Source organism: Quercus robur, chromosome 1, assembly GCF_932294415.1.
Source record: "Quercus robur chromosome 1, dhQueRobu3.1, whole genome shotgun sequence".
NCBI classification, from domain to species: domain Eukaryota; kingdom Viridiplantae; phylum Streptophyta; class Magnoliopsida; order Fagales; family Fagaceae; genus Quercus; species Quercus robur.
The window spans coordinates 19,967,535-19,988,867 of record NC_065534.1 but is presented as its reverse complement, the minus strand read 5'-3'; the positions used below and the strand labels follow the sequence as shown (position 1 = coordinate 19,988,867).

Here is a 21,333-nt window from a genome sequence, read left to right as displayed (position 1 = left end):
TAGAAGTTTTTTACTTTGAGTTATGTGAGATTGATGAGAATGATAACTTACTGATTCTGTTGTTTAATGCTATAAGGCTATGGAACGCTAAACCACCTCTCTCTATCAGCATATATTTAACTGCTTTTTCTTGGTCATGTTTCAATGGATCCTAATTTTGTTGAGTGGTCATAAAATCCCACACAAATGTTGCACATTTTTAAAATTCTTGTGTGAAGCAAATAAATTTAGCTGAAGAATATGATAATATGAACTTATATGGATTGATACCTCTTAGAAATGACATTATATCGAGGTAAGCATGTTCCTCCTTGCTCTTCGTCCCAGAGTCAGGTCCTCCCACGTGTAGGGTTCTCTTCGTTTTTTAAGGACACTTGCCTGGGCAGAGAGAGGGAAAGTGGTTTTGTGTGCGTGTGTGTGTGCGCGCGCGCATTTAAGAAATATGGTGCAAAGGTCCTATGGGAGCAGGAGCTTTGCTTGCTTTAGGTTGACAATGCTTATAAAATGTTAGGGTGAGTGGATGAGAGTTTTTTCATTTCCATTTCTTTTGAAGCCCTTCATACATGTCTTATTTGGTATGTTATCTTTGTTCATTGGAAACATTGAGAAGGTGGGAGCACTCTTGTGTGGCACCAATTTGACAGGCCACCTCCCCTTTCCTCCTCTTTTGTGTCTGACTTGAACAAGATCAAAATGGTTTGTTTGCTACCTTTCATATATTGGTTATGAAAAATTGCCCATCTGGATTTGATTATAGATAAATAAATGTAGCGACATAAAAATATTCATGACATTTTTTACAATTTATGAGGTGATATGTTGTGATTTCTAAATAGTAATAAAATGGCCAGTGACTCAGTAGTGGATTCATGTGAAAGTGATGTTACTTCAAACACAACTTGTTACTTAAGAAAATTGTAAAAAATTAAAAATGATTGTAAAAAAAGTTGTCTCTAGGATTGCCAAGCATATATTGATTTGTACACAATCAAAGTGATTATGCATAACTGGTGCATTTATCAATCAAGGGCAGGTTCTTGAGGATGAAAGAATGGGACAAGTTAATCATTGAAAAGGTTCTATTACGCCTACGGGGATTTGTGTGTATTAAGGTTCTTACTTCTTAGCCCTGTTCTATATGAGAGGTGCGAGGCTTTCCTTTCTAACAGGAGGTATGTTCGGTTGGACATTTTGGACAAGAAATTGCAAACCACTGGCTGCAACTTTACAGGTTGGACACCATGGATGCACCCTGTACAGGTTAAGTTTATGGAATGGTGGGAAAAGAAAAGTGAGGATCAATCTCTTTTTTTTGAAGAGAAGTGAGGATCAGTCTCAACTTTGTTTCCAACTTTTCAATAATAATCAAGTTCACCTGTGTTAAAAATGTAATAGTTGATTAGAATACCTTTTCTTTATGTTAGATTTTTTTGAAGTGAGGGATTCATCTTTTCCCTTTCATAAAATCCCCATTAGAAAGTGAATTGATATTTTTTCATTATCTAAGAGACAATTTAGAAAGATCTCATAAAAGTATAGAATCATGTAGGAGGCCATAGACAATTGCTTATAAACACACAAGTGAGCTCACTCTTAACCAACATGGAACAAACAACAAAGAGCAAAGTGTTTGGAACACACATCCACGTGTACATGTGATTGCTTGTCGGACTACTATGATTGGTTTCTTGCGTTTATGTTTATACAAGTTATCCATTTCAATTTCAATTTGTGAGGTTGATTAGCCCAACCAAACTTCTATTAGTGAACACATCATACACATAATTGCATTATGCATAAAAAGGCTTTTTAGGTGATCATGAGGGAACTACCCCCTATAGACATTGGGACAAATCGCTCTAAAGTCAGAGGCCCATCATACCTGGGGACACAACTGAAGTTTAGATCTTGAGTGACAAGAATTCCAGTTGGCCTGCCTCTTGGGCATTATCTTGAGTTTTGACTTTACTAACTTCATTTACTCTAATAATAATAATGGTTCTAATAATATAGATAATCTGAAGATTGGTCAGGGGAGCAACAGTAAAAAATATATATATAAAATAAAAAAATAAAAACCTAGACTAGGATTAAAATTTATATTCTTTTCGCAAGCCTCAAATTGGGGATTGCACTGGTGGTGATTGTCGAGGTTAATTTAGAGATCTAGTAGTGAATGATGCAAATTTGATTTTATCATTCAATTAATTGTTTTTAGTAAAGTGGGTATTCCCTCATTAGTCTCTCATGTAAGGTCACTGTGTAGCTTCCCAAGCCAGATTCTTTTATTCTTTTTGTAGCATTTGGTCCTTTTACCTTGGACTACTTCAATGCAAATATGAAAAGCTCTTTCTTATAAATAAGTTTAACAAAAGTTTTGAAAAAGACAATAATGCTCATAAAAAATAATTAATTAAAAAATATATTACATAAAATTTATGATTTTATTTGTCATAATAATTTTTTTTAATCAATAGTACGTTGCTATGCAAGAGTGAGAGACCAAAGAGGCAATGATGAGTCGTGATGATGACAGAGTTAAATCAACCTCACTGAACTCATAAAAAAAGAATATTTGAGAATATTTTAGGGAAAATTGAGTAAGTGAGCATCAAAGAGTAAAAGATTTGCAAGTATGAAAATGTGAAGTCAACATAAAGACATAACAAAATGAGTCAATTGGATTTGTTTCCTACCCTTACCTATATCCCTTTTTTTTATTTTTAGGGTTTGGGATTAATTGGTCTAGGTCCAATTTTATCAAGTCCATCCACAGACTTGGATCTTCTCACCAATTTGGTGATAATGGATTAATTAGCAATTTGATTGGATTTCAAAATTAAATAGCTGAAGTATATCTGTTTGGTCATAAATTTAAATGTAACATAGATTGAACAAAAGTCATATATTAAAAATATTCTTAATAAAAGTTGAATTATAAATCTATTACTATTAAAAGACTTCTAAGACCTAAATTTTATTACATAACTAATTGAATTCCCGCACGATGTGCGGTGTAACTTATTATTAGTTTTCTCCAATTTTTCGATAAGTTTTGCCAAAGATCTTGTAACTCAACTGATTGACACCCCAATTTCCAATAGAAACATTCAGGATTCAGATCTCCACTCCCAACTATCAAGGTATAAAAAAGATATTTTAATAAATTTCGTTGTAAAAAATCGTTGTCTTTAGTTATTTTATATATAGACAAAATAGAAATACATTAAGAATAATATAGTGATTTTATCATATTATATATATATATATATATATATATATATGTGTTTACAAATTGAAAATTACATGATATAGTAGCTAATATAAATAGGCATGTTTCATGCTTACTAAAAAATGCATATATCTTTTATTTTTATTATTATTTTTTTTACATTCTTGATTGTGTGTTACTAAAATTTTTTTCCCCTTTTTGTTGGACATGGGTTCAATTATTGCAAAAACAACTAAATTTGAGTAAAAATGCCATATTTCAAATCAATTGTTTCTCACATAAAAAACCAATTGTTTCTCATATAAATCTTAGAAAAATGATATTAAAATTTCATTATGCTTAAAATAATTAATATAAAAAATAAACATATTTATTATATTAGTAATCTTTCTAATTATATAGAATACATACTACAGTGTTAGTTCCATACAAGCACATACACGCGTACGCACACACACACAAAGGAGTTAGGAAATTTAAAGGATTAAGATTAATTTTAGTGAATTTACTAATATTTATTTTTTTTATAGCTTTTGTGATAATTGTTGTCAAAACAACTAAACATGAGTAAGAATGTCATATTTTAAATTTATTATTATTCCAACTAAAAATTATTTTCTATATAGAGTTTATAAAAATAATCATATAAATTCATTTAATATAAATAATTAATGCACAACAATAGATAATTAATATATGCTGTAGGGACACGATTTTTAACGACCCAAGGATGACGTTGGGCTCGTGTGTAAAGGGCCCGAACAATATGATTTGTAGAGAGTGGGTTTGGAAAGGCCTGCCTTTGGGCGCTGGGTTTCGGTTTGGTCCCGGTTTCATGAGCGATCATACAAAGATGGGTTTGGACTGTATAGCTGAGCCTTGCATCAATGTAGTTTGAAAGGTTTGACTCCTCGGAATTAGTCTAAGGAACATTACATTCTCACCATTCCTCCTCCCTTTTCCTCCTTTCTCCGAGCTCCTTCTTTCTCCGGGCCCCTTCTTTTTTAGCTCTCTTTTCCCTTTTATACTAGTATTCACTTCCCCTTCTTCATCTACGTGTCAGTTTCTCCTTATTTGGGGTAATTACTCGTCCTATCAATCCATACGTCAGAGTGGTTGGGAAAAGCTGGATAGCATGGTATGGAGTATGGGCTTGTCAGGCGCTGGGCTCCACATTATGGTGTTGGCAGCTTTCTCGTTTGTACTGCTCTTGTACTGAGTTTGTCCTTTTCCCACAGACGTTTTGTGAGGTGTTGAGCGTGAGATCGTCCTCGGCCACATTCTTGGGCCGTTAAGGGGCTTTCGTCATACGTCCTCAGCAGTAGGCTCCTCGGCTTGGGCTTTGGGCCCTTAATGTGAAGTGGGCTGGGATTTCAAATTTCAGGCCCCACATATGCATTTACTTTATTGGCTAATTCAATGAACTAATATTTTAATATAAATGCAAACTTTATTGAAGTAGAAAACTAAATAAAGAGAATTTCAAGGAATGCGCCACATGGCACAATTTCATACTCTTCAACATGAGGTCTCTACTTTTATATATATATATATATATATATATATATATATTGATATTGATTGACGTATAAATTAGAACTTATAGAATATAGATAAAAAGGTAGATATAGATAATAATCTTTCGACATATGAAAAATCAATAGTAAATATATGAGGGTAAATTGAAAAAACAAAATGAATCGCATAAACCAAATAAAAAACTTATTCATAGAAGTATTGAAATGAATTGGATGAGAGTGGGGGTATTATAGACAATTCAGAACTGGTTGTTATTTATAACTAAAATTCAAATTCTATTATGAGTTATTAGGAAACACCATACCTATACAGCCACACTATCCTATTATCTATGTCATATCAGGTTTTAGTGTAAATTTACTTACATTTTCTAATTTTAACAAAAATATAATGTTACGACAATTACATAAACCTTTATAAGAAGTTTTAAAAAGCTTTATAAGAATTGAAATCCTAATCTTAGTATGAGAAATGCAAATCATGCCAATAGTCTATACTATTTATAACATGATTCATTTCTTTGAACTGAACTTTTATATGATTTAAAACTACTCTTACATCCTACATTTAGGTAGTGACAAGACTTGGGGACAAATATGTAAAATAAAACCCACTAACCCCCCTACACCACTTTCAATTTTCAAATACACATTCAAATCCACAAAAAAAAAAATTAAAAAAAAGTTAAAAAAATTGTTTACCTCACAACTGATTTCAATTCAATTTTTTTCATAATAATTTTTCATTCATCCAAATTTGAAGTTTACACGTTTTGTCCACTAATATTATACATTTAGAACTACTAATATGACCAAGTGTCCATAAATTTTTAGATTGAGCAAATAAAAAAACATTTGAACACGCGTACGAGCTCATGCTCAAATGCTAGTATCACATAATAGTGTAGATAATTTTCCTTTATAGAAAATTTTATTTATATATATATATATAGAGAGAGAGAGAGAGAGAGAGAGAGAGAGAGAGAGTCATATATTAAATAAATATTTAAAAAGAAAATATTAAAAGTTGATGAGAACACAAAAAATTAATAAATTAATGATAAAAGAAATTCTATTAGATGAATAATTCGAATAGTAATCAAAATAGAAATTATAGTGAATAAGAAAAGAACAAAATAATTGAAAATAGAGCTACTATTTCTATCCAAAAATAAAAGAGCGATGTATTAAAAACCAAATAAGAAAATAGTCGATATTCACAAAATAAAAAAGGCACACCACAATATAATCAATGAAAACCTATAAATTGTAAAAATCCAAGATCCTCTCCTTTGTTTGCCATATCAAATAAGTAAACATAGAAAGACAAAATACATGCAATTATTTACCTCGTGCATGTATTTTCTCGTCACATATCTGACATAGATGGATAGAAGTATCCATATATCATAATAAAAAAGCTAATAGTAAAAAAAATATCAAGAGCCCATTAAACTCACATGTCTATCCAAAATAATTGATAAAAGTAATATAGGAAAGTCAAATAAAAACAACAAAACTTTTATTTCTATCTAAAAAAATAACTGCACGCACGAACATGCATGACTTCTAACCCCAACTTATTTCTATTTAAAAAAAATTTCAAACCCAAAATTCTAAGCCCTGCCTGATTAGATCAAAACCTTGTGTGGATTATTCAAATTTCAAAGTGAAACTCATATCAACGAGCATTACAAACAGAGAAAAAAGGCCTAAAGGAAAGCAAAGATATTCTCCTCCATTTTATAAACCCTAGCATAGTCTTCTCTTCAAACCCTAGCTAGCTGGCTAGACATGGCCAGTATGTTTGAGCTAGTTCAGAATGTCTACTACTTCTTCATGGGTCTGTTGGTCATGTACGTCTCTTTCCTTTCAGACCAATATCTTTGGTCCAAAGAGACAACACCAGCAGCTTTTCAGTATATAGAGGAAATATGCATTCAACCCAACTTCAGAAACTACACCTTTGATTGCACCAAGCTTTTGACACCCGACCCTGAGAACGTCAAAGCTGTAACTTCTAAGGAAGATCTTTTCATGGTTGCTCTAACCAAGACTTCTACTTTGGCTCAATCCCTTCTATATGACTTAAACGAGCTCAACCGCTCGAGTCTCGGTTGGGGTTGGGTCGATAACAAGTCAGAAGTTTTGGATTGTATAGATGAATTCGATATAATAGTAAAGCTGTTCGATGAAGCTGTGTCTTCCTTGCGAGGTGGAGATCCAGCTACGCTCGATTATGTCTTCAGACACATTGAGATATATCAAACAGCTTGCATGAACAGGTTAAGAGAAGTCCAAACCAGTTTTACAAAGAAGGATTCAAAAATGTCCAGAAAGCAAAGGAGTTTGTTCGTTGCGCTCTTCAGCACTTCCTCCTTACTGAAGAAGAGTATTGAGTTAGGCGAATCGACACGGGCTTGGCTCACTCATTTCCATTCGAAAGAGTTTAAAAGGAGAAACGATGTTAAGCCTGATATAGTTGTTGCACAAGATGGATCAGGCCATGTCAAATCTATATTTGAAGCTGTTGAATTAACTCCTAAGTTTGGAAGCAGACCTTTCGTTATAAAGATAATGGCTGGAGTTTACAGAGGATACGTTGTCATCCCCAAGGACAAGACTAATCTTCGATTTGTTGGTGAAAGCAGTAAAACAACTATCATAACTGAATCGATATCATTGTGGAGTATCGATAATTGAATCTGCTACCATGTGTAAGTCTCTCAATGAAACTTTTCTCTTTTAATATTTAGTTCTATTGATCATAGTTGTCAATATCTTACATATAGAATGAGAAAAAATATCGTATCTTAGATATCTTTTGACCGTGGAATCTTATGAACATATCAAAAAATCATAAACATGTAACATGTGGGGTTAAATTGAGTTTTTTTTTTTTTTTTTTTTAAATTTGTGTTTTGATTTTAGTAAAACAAGTTGTTAGACTTGTGTTTTAACACAAAATTGTTAGGCGGCTTGATTGAGTTCAATAAAAAAAACATGTCTATGAGTTTTTTTTCTCATAATTATCTCTTTCTTCTACAAAATTTACACAACACACTTGAGTACTTCACTTTTATTTTATATAATAAAATGGCAATATAGTTTTTTTTTTTGGTAAGTTAAGAAGTTAGAATGCCAAGAAGAAATGTAAAGAAAAATTATTAAAATAGAAGAACAAAAGGAAGTAGTAAATGTTGATGAAGAAGAAGAAAATGTCACTAAAAAAATAATTTCATAAGATGATAAATATGATAATAACATTAACCTTAATGATATTATCTTACATATTTTCTCGTTTTGCGACTAAGTACGATAATGAATGGCTAATTTTCTAATTTCCTTTTTTTTTTTTAATATAATTTTTTTGGCAATTCTGTGTAAGAAAATATATAATTTTCTTTTGATATTATTTTCAGCTGTATATGGTTTTGGATTCACTGCTGAAGAACTAACCACTGAAAACACTGCCAAACCTACAAAGCAAGCTGTTGCACTTGCTGTTTCTGCAGATAGAGTTGCCTTCTATAAGTGCAACTTCACTGGATACCAAAACACAATCTATGTGCATAAAGGTAACCAATTTTATAAAAATTGCATTGTGGAAGGCACAATGAACTTCATTTTTGGAAAGGGCAGTGCTGTGTTTCAAGAGTGTCTTATTCTGGTTAAAGAGCCATTGTTAAATCAAAAGCATATATTGACTGTTGATGGAAGGAATGAGGACCCAAAAGTTTTGGGAAATGGTATTAGCATACAAAAGTCTGTTATTGGAGCAGCAGCTGATAACACTTCGTTGAAAAAATCTAGTAATACTATATATCTTGGACGAACATTTGGAAATGTGAATCAAACAGCCATCATTCAATGTTATATTGGACATTTGATTCATCCTAATGAATGGTTAGATTGGAATGATCAAGGCCAACTTGGTTCTACAAAAAATGTTGAACATGAAAACTTTGGTGTTGGGACTAATTTGGAAAGTGTTAAAGGGAAAGGATACAATAGTAAACTCTCACGAGAGGAAGTCGAAGAGTATAGCGCAAGAAACTTCATATATGGCGAAAGCTGGTTGCCGGAGACTGGGTTTCCCTTTGATTTAGATATTGCTTAGTATAGAATTTTATTTTATTTTTTGTTACTTCAATAGTTACTATAGGGAAGATGGAATTTGATTCATTTGAATGCAGGATATTGTGCCGGTTGTACAAGGCTCTTGGCATTAATTTATAGTTTGTTCTCTCAATATTCTTAGTTTAGTAGAATTATCTATCTTTACATGATTTTGGACATGAAGTTACCTAATTTATGTCTTCTAAGTTATCTTATTTATTTCTTTTTTGTTTTGTAAGATCTTTTATGTCATCTTTTGGTTATTTTATGTTGCATTTTATTAAAGTGACCCAATTCCAAGGTACATTTTCACCCAAAAAAAAAAAAAGTTAAAGGTAACAGGTAACAGGTAAAAGGACCAAATACTACAAAAAGAATAAAAGAACCTAGCTAGCAATGGAATCTACAGAACTGACCTGTAAATGAGAGACCAATGGAGGGAAATACCCACTTTCCTGAAGACAATCAATTGAAAGAGAAAAATAAATTTGCATAATTCACTCTAAGATCTCTAAATTTTACCATGCAAGAAGGTAAAATCTGAGGCTTGCAATGAATATAAATTTTAATCTTAGTCTCGGTTTGTTTTTTTCCTGCTGCTCCCCATAACCAATCCCAGATTATCCATGTTGTTATAACCACTAGAGAATATGAAGTTAGTAGAGTCATGATCAAGGTGACGCCCCAGAGGCAAGCCAACTAGAATTCTTGTCACTAGAGATCTAAAGATTCTAAACTTCAATCCAACCTGCTCTATCCCTAGGCATGGTAGGCCTCTGACTCTAAGGCAATTTGGCCCAATGTCTTAGGGATGGTTCCCTCATGGCCACCTATAAAGCCTTTTTATGTATTAATGCAATTATGTATATGATGATGATGTTCACTTATAGAAGTTTAGTTGGCAAATCATCCTCACAAATTGCAATGGAGTAGTCAGAAGACTCGGAACAAGTAGTCACCTATATGAAGCATTTTTGTCTTAATGCAATTATGTATACGATGCTGGTCGCTTATAGAAGTTTAGTTGGGCTAATCAATTTCACAGTGACTCCGTTTGCCATATCTTAAAGTCACCCAAATAATAGTCCTCTATGTCCGCTTCAATGTGGCAATCATTTTACTTTATTTCTGAAGCTAAACTTACATCTTACCACTTACGACTGAACTTTCATAAGTTGTTTTGTTTCAAAAATTAACAAGAAGTACACCTTTTAACTAATGTTTTTAGAATACTGTTGATTTACAATTTTTGTTCAATGAGACAAACCTTTTAAGAGTAACGCTACATGCCTACATACATTCAAACATTGAGTCAACAAGCTTTTACCCACTGATAGAATTTTTTACTTAAAGCAGTTGTGATTATTTTTAATCTCTAGAGTTGTTTAAAGAATCTCTGAAAGTACATATTAAGAATGCTAACCTCGGTCAAATCAAAACAAAACATTATACTAATCAGGAAGTATTAAAAAAATATAATCAGCAACATGTCGGCTAGCTAAACTAAAATTATCAGCTTCTCAAAAAAAAAAAACTAAAATTATCTCTAGCGAGACTTTAGGTTCAGGTAACCAAAAATGTTAGGCTGGTTCACAAATCATCATGCCAGCTTTTGCATACTAACTTTTCAATACAATAATGAGCAAGTCTTATGGTATTGATGATGGGTCCAGAACTTATACCATACCATGTGCGAAGAACTGATTGTGTGGGAAAAAAAAAAAAAAAAAAACTAATAGCAAAAAGGAAAGCAAAGAGATACTTCCATGTATACATTATTACAGAAAGAATTATATTCTTTATTGTATTTCACAATTTTCCCTGTTTAAATGTTTTATTCAACAGGCAGAAGACAACGTGCAAGATACTCCGCCCCATTCCAGCTCGATTCGATTACACACGGCATAAACCCAGCCTCCTAACAAATTTTTAGATTAAGAACAAAATACACTTATGTACTAAAATAGTAGGTATATATGAAACTAGAGTAACTCTTTAACCTCCTCAGGAACCCAAACCCACAAAAAAAAGAAAAGGGAAAAGAGAAAAAGAAAAAAGTGAAAAGTGAAAAAAAGGAAAACCACAAACTCAGGTCACCCCTAGTTCCAAACTCAAGGTGAGCTGCCTTCCAATTCCATAACTTTTACATCCTTTGCTTTTCTATGAATCTTGTCTTGTTGCATCTGCATCAATAACATTCATATTAATTGAAGTTCTATATAATAATAAACAATGGCTTTCAACAAAATTTATGGTAATCAGTCATTTACTTGGGAGGTTGTTTACTAGCCAACCACCATTTTATTGCCCAACAATTCAAAAATGAGAGAGAGAGAGAGAGAGAGTGAGAGGAAATATACAATAATACATGGTACAAACTTGGTATAATTAATCAGCAAAGAACCACATGTTTAGCTATTAGATACAGACCCACAAAAGGACAATATTCTTTTCCTGTGTGAGAGGTCTTGGGCAACCACCTAGCTAGGGTTTTTTTATGTATATTTTTATCAACATTTTTTTATGGCTAGCTTTGTGATCAATGTTGAAGAATAAGTAAAGTGACCCTGACAGCATTTTAGATGATTCACACTCACATACCACATAATTCAATTAGAAATACCAGAAACCATCAGTGACAGAATTACAGGACACATGAGGCCAGAAAGATATGTTCATGAATTAAAGTTAATGATATCCAAAAACCCCTTTACTAACATAGCTTGAATATAAAGGGAATGTGAGAGAAATTAGAACCTTAGTATTTTTCAGTGATGTCGGCCAAAGGATAGTGGGGGATTTTTCATAGGCAAGTGGTAAATCGAGAATCCTGTCCAACGGCTCCAAGCACCCGGCATGCTACCTCCATCAATTTTCCTGCATTCATCAATTTTTATTTCAGCAGAAATTAATGGGAAAGATGTTGCTGCCTACCCAACTACTCCTAAATTAATAATAAAAATCAACAAGAAAACCAAAGTTAAATGATTAATTTCTTTATGTGATTTCAGCTTCCTAATTAAAGATGAATTTAAAAGAAGATAAAGGAAAAAGTTTCTACTTTTGTGAGCTAGACTAGACAGCATGCTTTTAGGTAAATTGAGGTTAGGCATGGGCATTATCATCAATCATGGTTTCCTGACTCTTTTGCTTCAGGGGATGTATTTCATATTGGACAAAGTTTAGCTACAAAATTGGTTGTAGCGTAAGGCTACAACCTTACTCAATGTCTTATTATTAGAGGTGAATTCTAACAAATCTACCATTAGATTAAATTTTCTTCTTATATCTTTCATGCTTACAAAATTTCTAGAAAATTAAAGATCAATAGCTATGTCATCAATAAATTGTTTAAATTCATAAAATATAATCGTATAGATCTTATAGTAAATAATATCTAATTGACACAAAATTTGATATGTGTATTAAGAGCATAAAGAACATGCAATTCAACGGTTTGATTTTTGAAATATGTAATAATATTAATGATATTGAATAAGGTTGTAGCCTTTGTAGTTAAATTTTGTCATTTCATATTTAAACATAAACTATTGCCAACTTTTACAAATTCAACCTGAGGTTAAGTCTTAAAACGCAAATTGAAACGTCCATATATTTTGGTCCCTAAATATCTAAAAATAGTTCATTATTACATAATTATGCAACAAACCACAACCAACGAAATGTAATTTTGTATTATAAACACAAAAACACAATAAACCATCACAAGATTTACAATGTGTTCATCAAACTTAAAAAAATAAGCTATCAATCTCCTAACTTTACTCAAAAGTAGTGCCTCCTGATATTAATTTTCATTGAATTGAAGAAAATTTTCTGTCTAATAGCCTTTACCTTCCCTCTCAAATACTCAAGATTCACTCAAAAACCCCTAAAAACTCAAAAGGTGAAGTCCTTATGATGTTAACTTTCTTCCTAAAATAAATATTAATATTGACAGGGGACTATTTGCAAAAGTGAAATTAGAAGGTTGATAAGGTTGATTGCTTGATTACCCAAAGTTTAGGGAGGTGGTAAATGGTAAGAGTGTAGAGTAGTTTTTTTTTTTTTTTTTGGCAATTTACCCTATCAATTTTCCATGTTAAACAAATTAAGGAAACAGCAAAAATATACAATCAGGATTAATTAGAGACTACAAAAGGTCCAGCTGTTAGCTAAAAGAGAAGGTATACATGTTTACTTATGTGGGTCAATACAAAGTCATGCAATACAATAGTCGTTGGAAATAAAAGGTAATCAGGAAAGATACCAAAGACAAAACATCATTATCATGACTAACTGGATTTTGTGCTGTTTTCAATTTTCTAATTATAAGGCCCTGCCCTACCCTACTATTCAATTATAAAATTCTAATACCCTCACAAAATTAATTTTTCCTCTTAGTTGCCCACTTTCTTATTAACTCATCCATTAACCCAACCCAAACGCTTTTTTCTTATTAATACTTCTTTTGGGTTTTTGACAAGGTCAAATTTTCCAACTGATTTGTAATTCAGCATTATCTTACAACAAAGAGTGTAAAATATATTTTAAATAAGCACACCAGAGACACAACAGAAATTTGAGAAAGTATTTTTACTTCGTACCGAAGAGTGATTTTAAATTTTCAATACCTTCTAAAGATTTTTTATATTATCAACACTCATAAAGAATGACAAACAGGTAGAATTTCATTATCAGAATATAAATGAAAGTCTTTTTTTTGATATCCAAGCTGATTGGTGATCCTATTTTACAAATTTACTGCCACATCAACAATTTAATGGCTTAATTGTTCGGTCCAATGTTTCCAAAATTTTTAAAATTTCAACCTAATATAAGAAAATATTAAAATGATAAAATACCATGAATGAACTATTGAAAAGTGATCCTAACAAACTAGGTTCAGTTTTGGCATGGTTCAAATGTAAATTCTGCTTAGCAATAGTGAACCTCAAGACTCATGATCAACGTAAAGCAATCCATAATGACATACGAGTAATTCCACATCCAATAACTAACCTAGTCTATTTCACATCATGCTAAGCCCCTCGATCTTTCATATGCTACCCAAATTTCCACACTAAGATTCCAAACTCCCAGTCTAAGTCATTTCCTTTCACTTTCTTTCTTCAAAAGCAAACATCATATTAAATTATACACCCCAAAATGCAATTCTTTCTACCCCATACTTTACTCCACAATAGCATCTTGACCCAGTCACAATATCTCACCTTTACTTCACTACACCTAACCCCAAAAAGAACAACAAAACCAAAAAACAAAACTGTCACATTCTATAACACTTCAGTATGTATTTTCATGATTAGTGTGCTGATTTTGATTATCATCCCCACCTAGCAATACCAGAATCCGGACAAGCAACACAGAATGAACTTACATTTCATAAAATGGCAATTAAATCACTATCATAAGTGTTAAAAATAATGATCAAACAATTAAACTCACACTAATTTAATTATCGACCAGTAAAAAAAAAATTCACATACCTCTCCTGGGCTTGGACACAACCTTGGTGGGCACGGCGGTTTTCTTGGGCTCCACCTCCTCCGGCGGGAACAAAACTCCGTCGATCCCTTGCACCGAGATCCGGCCATCGGTATAAATATCCGGGTCGAATAAATAGGCCGATCCATCACCTTGTCCAAACTTTACAGACCCATCAGCTTCCTGGGCCACCACTTTATGCGGCAAACGCAGCGTATCGTACCTGACTTTCCCAAACCTCCTCACCGCATTGTACATACTCTCCTCCGTCTGGTACTCCGGCACCAAATGGTAGTACATTATTTGCTCCGGTGCCCCTGGCTCACTCAACTGCTCCGTCGTTAGCTTAGCCATGGCTTCGTCGTTTGGAGCCAAGACAGTTAAAACGTAGCCCTCTGAAACTAACCGACCCATTTCGGTTGCTAAGGAAGTAAGGTTCACCAAAATATCAGCCATTTCGTTGTACCCTCCGTAGTGAAGAAGGGTGTGAATGAAGTCTTTTACTTGAGCTTCGCCGTTGAAGTGGTGGTGGGGTCCGCCGGGTCCGGGTGCGGGTGCCGGAGCTAGAGATGGACCAGGTGCTAAAGCGTCGAAGATCGGAAGTGCCGGCGGCGAACCGGGATTCGCAGGCGGTGCCGGTTTCTTCAAACGGTGAGTTCTCGGGTCGACTTCCGGGGCTCCTTCGGGTTTGATGGCGGAGATTGAGCGGAGGCTACGGCGTTTGTTGAAGTCGTCTTGCACGGACTGTGGGATGAGCAAGCGTTCGATTCCGTGAATGACTCCGTCGGGCCGGGTCAGGAAATCCGGGTGGATGAGCTTCGCGCGGTCAACGGTTTTGTCTCCGGTCTTCTCGTGGTGGGTGAGGAAGAGGTGGTCGTGGGAGAGAGTGCGGTGGTGTTGAGTTGACTCGGGGTGAGTTGGCCACTGGTTGGATCCGATCCGAGTTGGGATAATGTGGAACATCAAGAGCTTTTGGAGCGACTTGAGATTGCCAGGCTCGAGCAAAAAGCGCTTGAACTCAGGGTCTAGATCGCGTTCGAGAGCTTCATTTCTGGGTGCGAAGATTGTGATGTTGTGCTTGCCGACAGTCTCTTCTAGCGTCTGCAACAGCAAGGCCTTCTCGACCAACTCGGCCAGCTCAGTGTAATGCGAGTCCAGAAGAGCGACGAGGACCGAGTTGGAGTTTATTTGGCCGGAGTTATTCGCCGGAGAGGACGATCTGATGTTGGGATTGTCCGGCAATGCGAGGCATATTCCGACGAAGAATACGAAAACAGACGACATAAAAACGAGCCTCGAGACGCCATAGACGTGAAAATCCATGGCGAAAGAAAAGTGCGGTGGATTCAGAAGAGAGAGAGACAGTAGAGAGAGTTCTTCTGGGTTGTTGTGTGTGATCTGGTTTATGTGGTTGTGTTTCTGTGTTTTTCTTTTTGTTTGGTCATTTGTCATTGATGTGTGCTTTTTTTTTAGTTTTTACTGTTTCAGAGTTTGTGTGTGTGATTGTGTTTTTTCTTTTTGGTCAATAAATACACTGGGTTTTTGTTTGGGGCTTGTTTAGAAGTTGTGGAGGAGTTAAAGTAAAAGTGTTGGGTTTGGTAAGGGAGAGGAGGTGTCGGTTGCGCTGTGAAACAGTGAGAGAGACTATAATAAGTCTATAAGTAGAACTAGTATAGTAGTGTGTTAAAGAAGAGTAATACTATTAAAATAGAAAAGTGTGGAACGTGGCAAACATGGAATTAATAGGTCTGGCTGGCTGGGCGTGACGGCAATAGTGGGTTCGGACAGGCTGGTTAAGTAGGGTCCAGGTGTTGGTCTAAAAGCCATAAATAACAGCTTGAAGGCTTTGAAGTCAAGTCTCGTGGCTCATGGTGGAAGTGGCTTTGATGGGAGAGTTGAGAGTTTGACTCTTCTGTTCCGGGGTTGACTGACGTAAGTATTAAGTCCAAATACATGTTGTACGTCTACTAGCTTCGTATTCCACTTGACCAAAATACATGCACATACGACCCCACAGAACAGTCTACGGACAGGAATGCAGTTGCAATTTGGAGTACAAGAAATTTGAAAACATGGCGGTAAATATTTATAAAGGAGAATGAAAGTGAATTTAGACTTATGATAACAGTAGCAAAAATCATGGAATACTTCTGTAAATAATTAACAAAATAAAGTAAAAATTTAGTGTCACAATTTAATAAAGTGATTCATTGTGACTTGTGAGTGTGAGTAATGAAGAATTATTTTTTATAAACTCATCATTTTTTTTTTAACACTCACTTAGCAGATGGCAAAATCCAACACAACACGAAGTTAGCAAGCTATAGGTTGAAATTTAACAAATTCGTATTATATTTGAATTAATATAACTGACTCATTTAATAAATGTGTCATATTCGTATTCAACTTACAAAATACGTTTAACATGTTTAACTAAATGTTATTTTACCAATATATACTTTTCAAAACCCTATATATATAAACTTATTGGTTTTTTTTTGGATTATTTTTGTTGGGAGTAAAAGACCAGGAAGCCCATGTCAACATCTACATTGGGCCAAGGGCCCATTTCAAGGAAAAACCCCTCCTTGGCCATGGGAAGAATCCCTCCTGGCCGAGGACCAAGGGAACAGCTTATTACTAAAAGAGGCAGTCCAGGTCACTCCAAGGAACAGGAAAAGTACTAAAACAGAAAAGGAGAACGGAGAAAATAGAAATGTTTAAGGGAAAAGCTGTCATTATTGCATTTAGTGCCTTGCATCTGACATAGCCATGCTTCTCTGCCTTTACAACCACTCCGCTGCCATTATTACATTCAGTGTCTTGTACTTGACATAATCATACTTTTCTGCCTTTACAACCACTCTCAACAATTTGGGGGAATGACTAATGGGACAAGTATCAACACTAGGGACCCAATTTAGGAGGAAGGAAACGACTATAAAAGATGGTGAATGGAGGCAAAAAAGGGGGGTTGAAACCCCTATCACTCAAGAGGCACCAGGAAAAACTCCTCGGACCGTGCCAAGGGCCAACCCTCTTTGATAAACTTGGTTCATCCTTACTTGATTGTGATAAACACCATGTTAGCTGTTGTCCATGCACTAAAGCCTAGCTCTTCGGCCCACTCTCTACAAATTTATTATACCGGACTCACTAGTCCAAGATCCTATACATCTTGGGCTTGGGTTGCAAAACGTGACCCTACAATTTTGTTTGACATGTTGTGATTGATTATTTATGATAATGAGATATATTTTTGTTTTGAATGATTTTTTTTTTATGCAATTACTCGTTAGTTCTAAATTTTATATTAAAAAATCTATTTGTTTAATTTTTCACAGAATTAGATGAATTGTGTTAAAACTTTTTTTTTTTTTTTTGCTTCAATAAAATCTTATAAACGTGTCAACATGACTGGCCCCCTTTTTTTTTTAAATACAAAATATAAATTCTACTCTAACTTTATCTATGTGTATATGCGTATGGAACTCATTTTTTGAAACTTGAACCCCGGCCCTTACCTCTCACACCCCACAAGCACTTATATTTATGGAGTGATCATCGTACCAAGGGTGTGCGGTGGTGATTGACCCGTTTAATAAACAAGTCATTTTAGGATTAAAAAATCTTGACTCGTTTAATAAATGTGTCAAGTTAAGGTTGAGTCATATAGTAAAATACTTATGAATTGATACTACTCGAACCCGACACATGAACACAAATTGCCACTCCACACTCATTTTCAACCATTTCAATAAATTGTAACAAAATTTGTGTTATTAGACTTATCATATAAGATATATACTCCCTTTTAAATCTCATTAAATATGACTGTACAGCCTTACCATATCCAGACTCATTTGAGCCTCAAGCTTCAACCCGATGATATGACCCATACCGTCCCTAAACACAGGCCTCACACTGGCTTCAAGCCCATTGAACAAATGATCTTCATCAATTCATACCACGCTACGCCTCCTGGGTCACGTCTGGTGACCTGCTTCCCGAATAAGAAAGTGATTGCTTGGTTGTATTGTCTCTCGGTTGCTCGGCAGTGCCTAGGGAGTATCACTGCCGAGCATATCTACTGAAGTGGAAACCATTTCCAAAGCCACTCTCACCACACCCCACCCCACTCCCACCTAACACCCACTTACGATTAACAACATTAGACCTTTTAGTGCATTAACCATGGAAGTAATCATAGTATCTCCACTAATTTTGGGCTATAAGTACAAGAAGTTAAAAAGGGGAAAAGGTTGTTGAAAGGTTCACAAAGAAGTTGGGAAAGGAGAGAGAATAGAACGATCCAGAGGAAGAGATAATTTCGTTGAGTCTTTACGTCGAGAACGACCCAAAGTAGGAAACTCAAACCCACAATACAAATAGACTGTGAGTTCGATTGAGGCCCAACCCAATAGTCTTGTTTTTTGCTAGCACAATAACATTTATGTCCAAACATCAAATTATGTTGTATTTATAACATGTTGAAGATTTAAACTCTTTGAGTTCACCTTTCAAGCTTTCCCCCATTAAAGAGAAGTGAGATGTTCCTAACAGCTTTTTGAAAATAAAGTTAAATTAGTTTTCCGATGATAACAGCTGTTATTACTGCTTGGTAATTCCTATTAACTAATGTGTATTTGGTAATTCCTGTAAAAGTTTTAATCTTTTGTCTCATATTTTTATTGACTTTTGTCTTAATTTTAAGTAAATAAAGTAACAGCAATAAGTTTCTTTAAAAAAACAAAAAGCAAAAACAAACAAATAAACCAACCAATAAAATAAAACTACTCCCAAAAGTATTTTTACTCCTTCGAATCTCTAAAAACAAAAGTGAGTAAAATTGTAAAAACAGTAAACTCCGAAAGCCAGTCCTGTTAGGCCACCTGGAGCCCATCATGGAATGGCTCGGCTTAGAACTCGGAAACAGAGATGGTGACAAAAAATAAATAGTAAAGGGGGGACCGTGGAGACTTTTGGTTAACCCCAGATACGCATATAAATTTTGCGGGCAGAAGCTGAGCTGTTGCTGTCTGACAATATATCTTGTTGTAGGAGGCAATAAATGCATCATTCTGGAGAGAAAGTGAGAGGCTGTGATTTTCTTAACAATAAAAAAATAAAAATCAACGGTTTACTCTTTATTACACTATCCATTATAAATTATAAATTTAATTATCTATTCTGATTTTCTTTCGATTCTGATGTTAATGTAACCGATTCTCCACCAAAAAAAGGGTCCTTAATGTAACCAAAACTTGAGAAATATATTTCAGCCTAATAAGAAATGTTTATAGGCACCATAACTTTAGTAAGATAGAGAAAGGAACTATTCCAGTATAAATAAAAATCGTGGGTTTTGTTCGAATAATATTAAAATGACTTTAGGTAATGTATGCATTGAGAAGGATATGGAAATGAAAAATCCGTGGTAGTGTTACTTGATAAAATTCACACTAAAATTTGGAAGCTTCAGAGTGATATTGGAGTAGGATCGTTAACAAACTGGTTTTGAGCTATTCTCTTGTCAATGTTACAAGCAACCTTTGGCAAATACAACACTCTCTAGAAGTTCTTACTCTCTCAATCCTAAATTCCTCAAGTACCCCTCTAAGTATGGAGTAAAACCCTATTTATACACTCAGCCCATCCCTTCAATAGTGGGTTGCCACGGGGAATGTAAAAAGATGTTTATCCCATCATGTCTCTTTCTTCTTATTGATGATGGAAATGGACTTTTGGAGTGTGAAACATTATTTATTCTAGTGATTCAGCATTAAATGCGATTTGCATTAGGTACGGACATTTAATTATTGTGTAGATGACTATTACTTGGGTTGCGAGCCACCTTGTCTGGCTCATCGATTGGATTTTTGGGAAGCGCCTTCTTCCTCAATTGCCTCATCAGTCATCCTTTCTCGAGCGAGACTGCCTTGTGGTACAATGAGCTTCATCGACTATCCTTAGCAATAAAGAAGGCCCTTCCCCATTAGATCTTAGCCCCTTATTTAAATATGAGCCTTCTCACGTGGCTTAGGCTAGATCTGATACCTCGAACCATTATGTACACCCATTGGGTCTACCATCACAGGCCTAAGAAGCACATTTAGGGGGCCATCCCCCTACAATTTTTATTTTTTATTTTTTTATGAGCTTATAAAAATTAGATTCATCAACCTTGTATATTGTTAAAAATTGTATACAATTTTACTACAAAATGGACTATTTATATCTCCGAAAAATGACAAGTAATGATTGATATCTTATAAATTTATTTACAAACTTACATAATCAAATATAAGGACACATTTTCAACACACACACAAACATGCATTAATCGAGCCTTAAATTCAATAGCACATTATTATGTTTGAGTCTGGCTTGTTTAATAATCAAGCCTAAATTTAGGCTAAAAGTTAGCTCATTTTTTAAAATAATGAACACCAACAAGTTTTTCCCGAGCCAAGCCAGGTCAGTTCATTTACAACCCTAGTTTTTTTTTTTTTTTTTTTTTTTTTTTTTTTTTTAATATAATGGCTATCAACTTAAAGGGAAATTATTACAAGACCACTATAAGATTGTTATGCTATATAGTCTTGAATGTTGGACAATTATATATATATATATATATAAAACAAACATAGCTGAAACAAGGATGTTTAAGGAGGATAAATAGAAATACAATAAAAGATAATACATGAAATAAATAAACTTGTTTAAAGATAGGAGTAACTCCTACCAAGGAAAAGATGAGGGGAGTTGCTTGATATGGGTTGATCGCATGCAAATATGAGTGATTGATGCAACAATAACAAAAAAGTGATTTAGTTCAAGTAAAGTGAAGAGACAAACATATAAAAACCTAAAATAACACTAAAAAAAAAATTAAGAACCTTATAACTTAGCTACTTTTTGAGAAACAATTATAAT

The 21,333-nt window shown here is 34.3% G+C and overlaps 2 protein-coding genes across 2 annotated transcripts; one reads left to right on the top strand and one right to left on the bottom strand.

The window, feature by feature from the left end:
* Positions 1–6,564: 6,564 nt before the first annotated feature.
* On the top strand, positions 6,565–8,890 carry LOC126729589 (pectinesterase-like). The gene is made up of 2 exons (XM_050434917.1): positions 6,565–7,420; positions 8,193–8,890. Exons 1-2 carry the CDS (start codon positions 6,565–6,567, stop codon positions 8,888–8,890), a joined length of 1,554 nt encoding a protein of 517 aa, XP_050290874.1.
* Positions 8,891–10,664: 1,774 nt separating this feature from the next.
* LOC126724650 (fasciclin-like arabinogalactan protein 15) lies at positions 10,665–16,047 on the bottom strand. The gene is made up of 3 exons (XM_050429080.1): positions 14,400–16,047; positions 11,647–11,766; positions 10,665–11,072 (listed from the first exon to the last, which is right to left on the bottom strand). The coding sequence occupies exons 1-2, from the start codon at positions 15,847–15,849 to the stop codon at positions 11,693–11,695; spliced, it is 1,524 nt and encodes a 507-aa protein (XP_050285037.1). The 5' UTR covers positions 15,850–16,047; the 3' UTR covers positions 10,665–11,072; positions 11,647–11,692.
* Positions 16,048–21,333: the final 5,286 nt, after the last annotated feature.

Bases quoted from the DNA above. Each gene is read 5' to 3' on its own strand.
- LOC126729589 (XM_050434917.1), top strand. From the start codon at position 6,565: ATGGCCAGTATGTTTGAGCTAGTTCAGAATGTCTACTACTTCTTCATG. The intron at 7,421-8,192 runs GTAAAACAACTA...TATTATTTTCAG, and splicing joins TCGATTTGTTGGTGAAAGCA to CTGTATATGGTTTTGGATTC.
- LOC126724650 (XM_050429080.1), bottom strand. From the start codon at position 15,849: ATGACAAATGACCAAACAAAAAGAAAAACACAGAAACACAACCACATA. The intron at 11,767-14,399 runs GTATGTGAATTT...TGATGAATGCAG, and splicing joins TGTGTCCAAGCCCAGGAGAG to GAAAATTGATGGAGGTAGCA.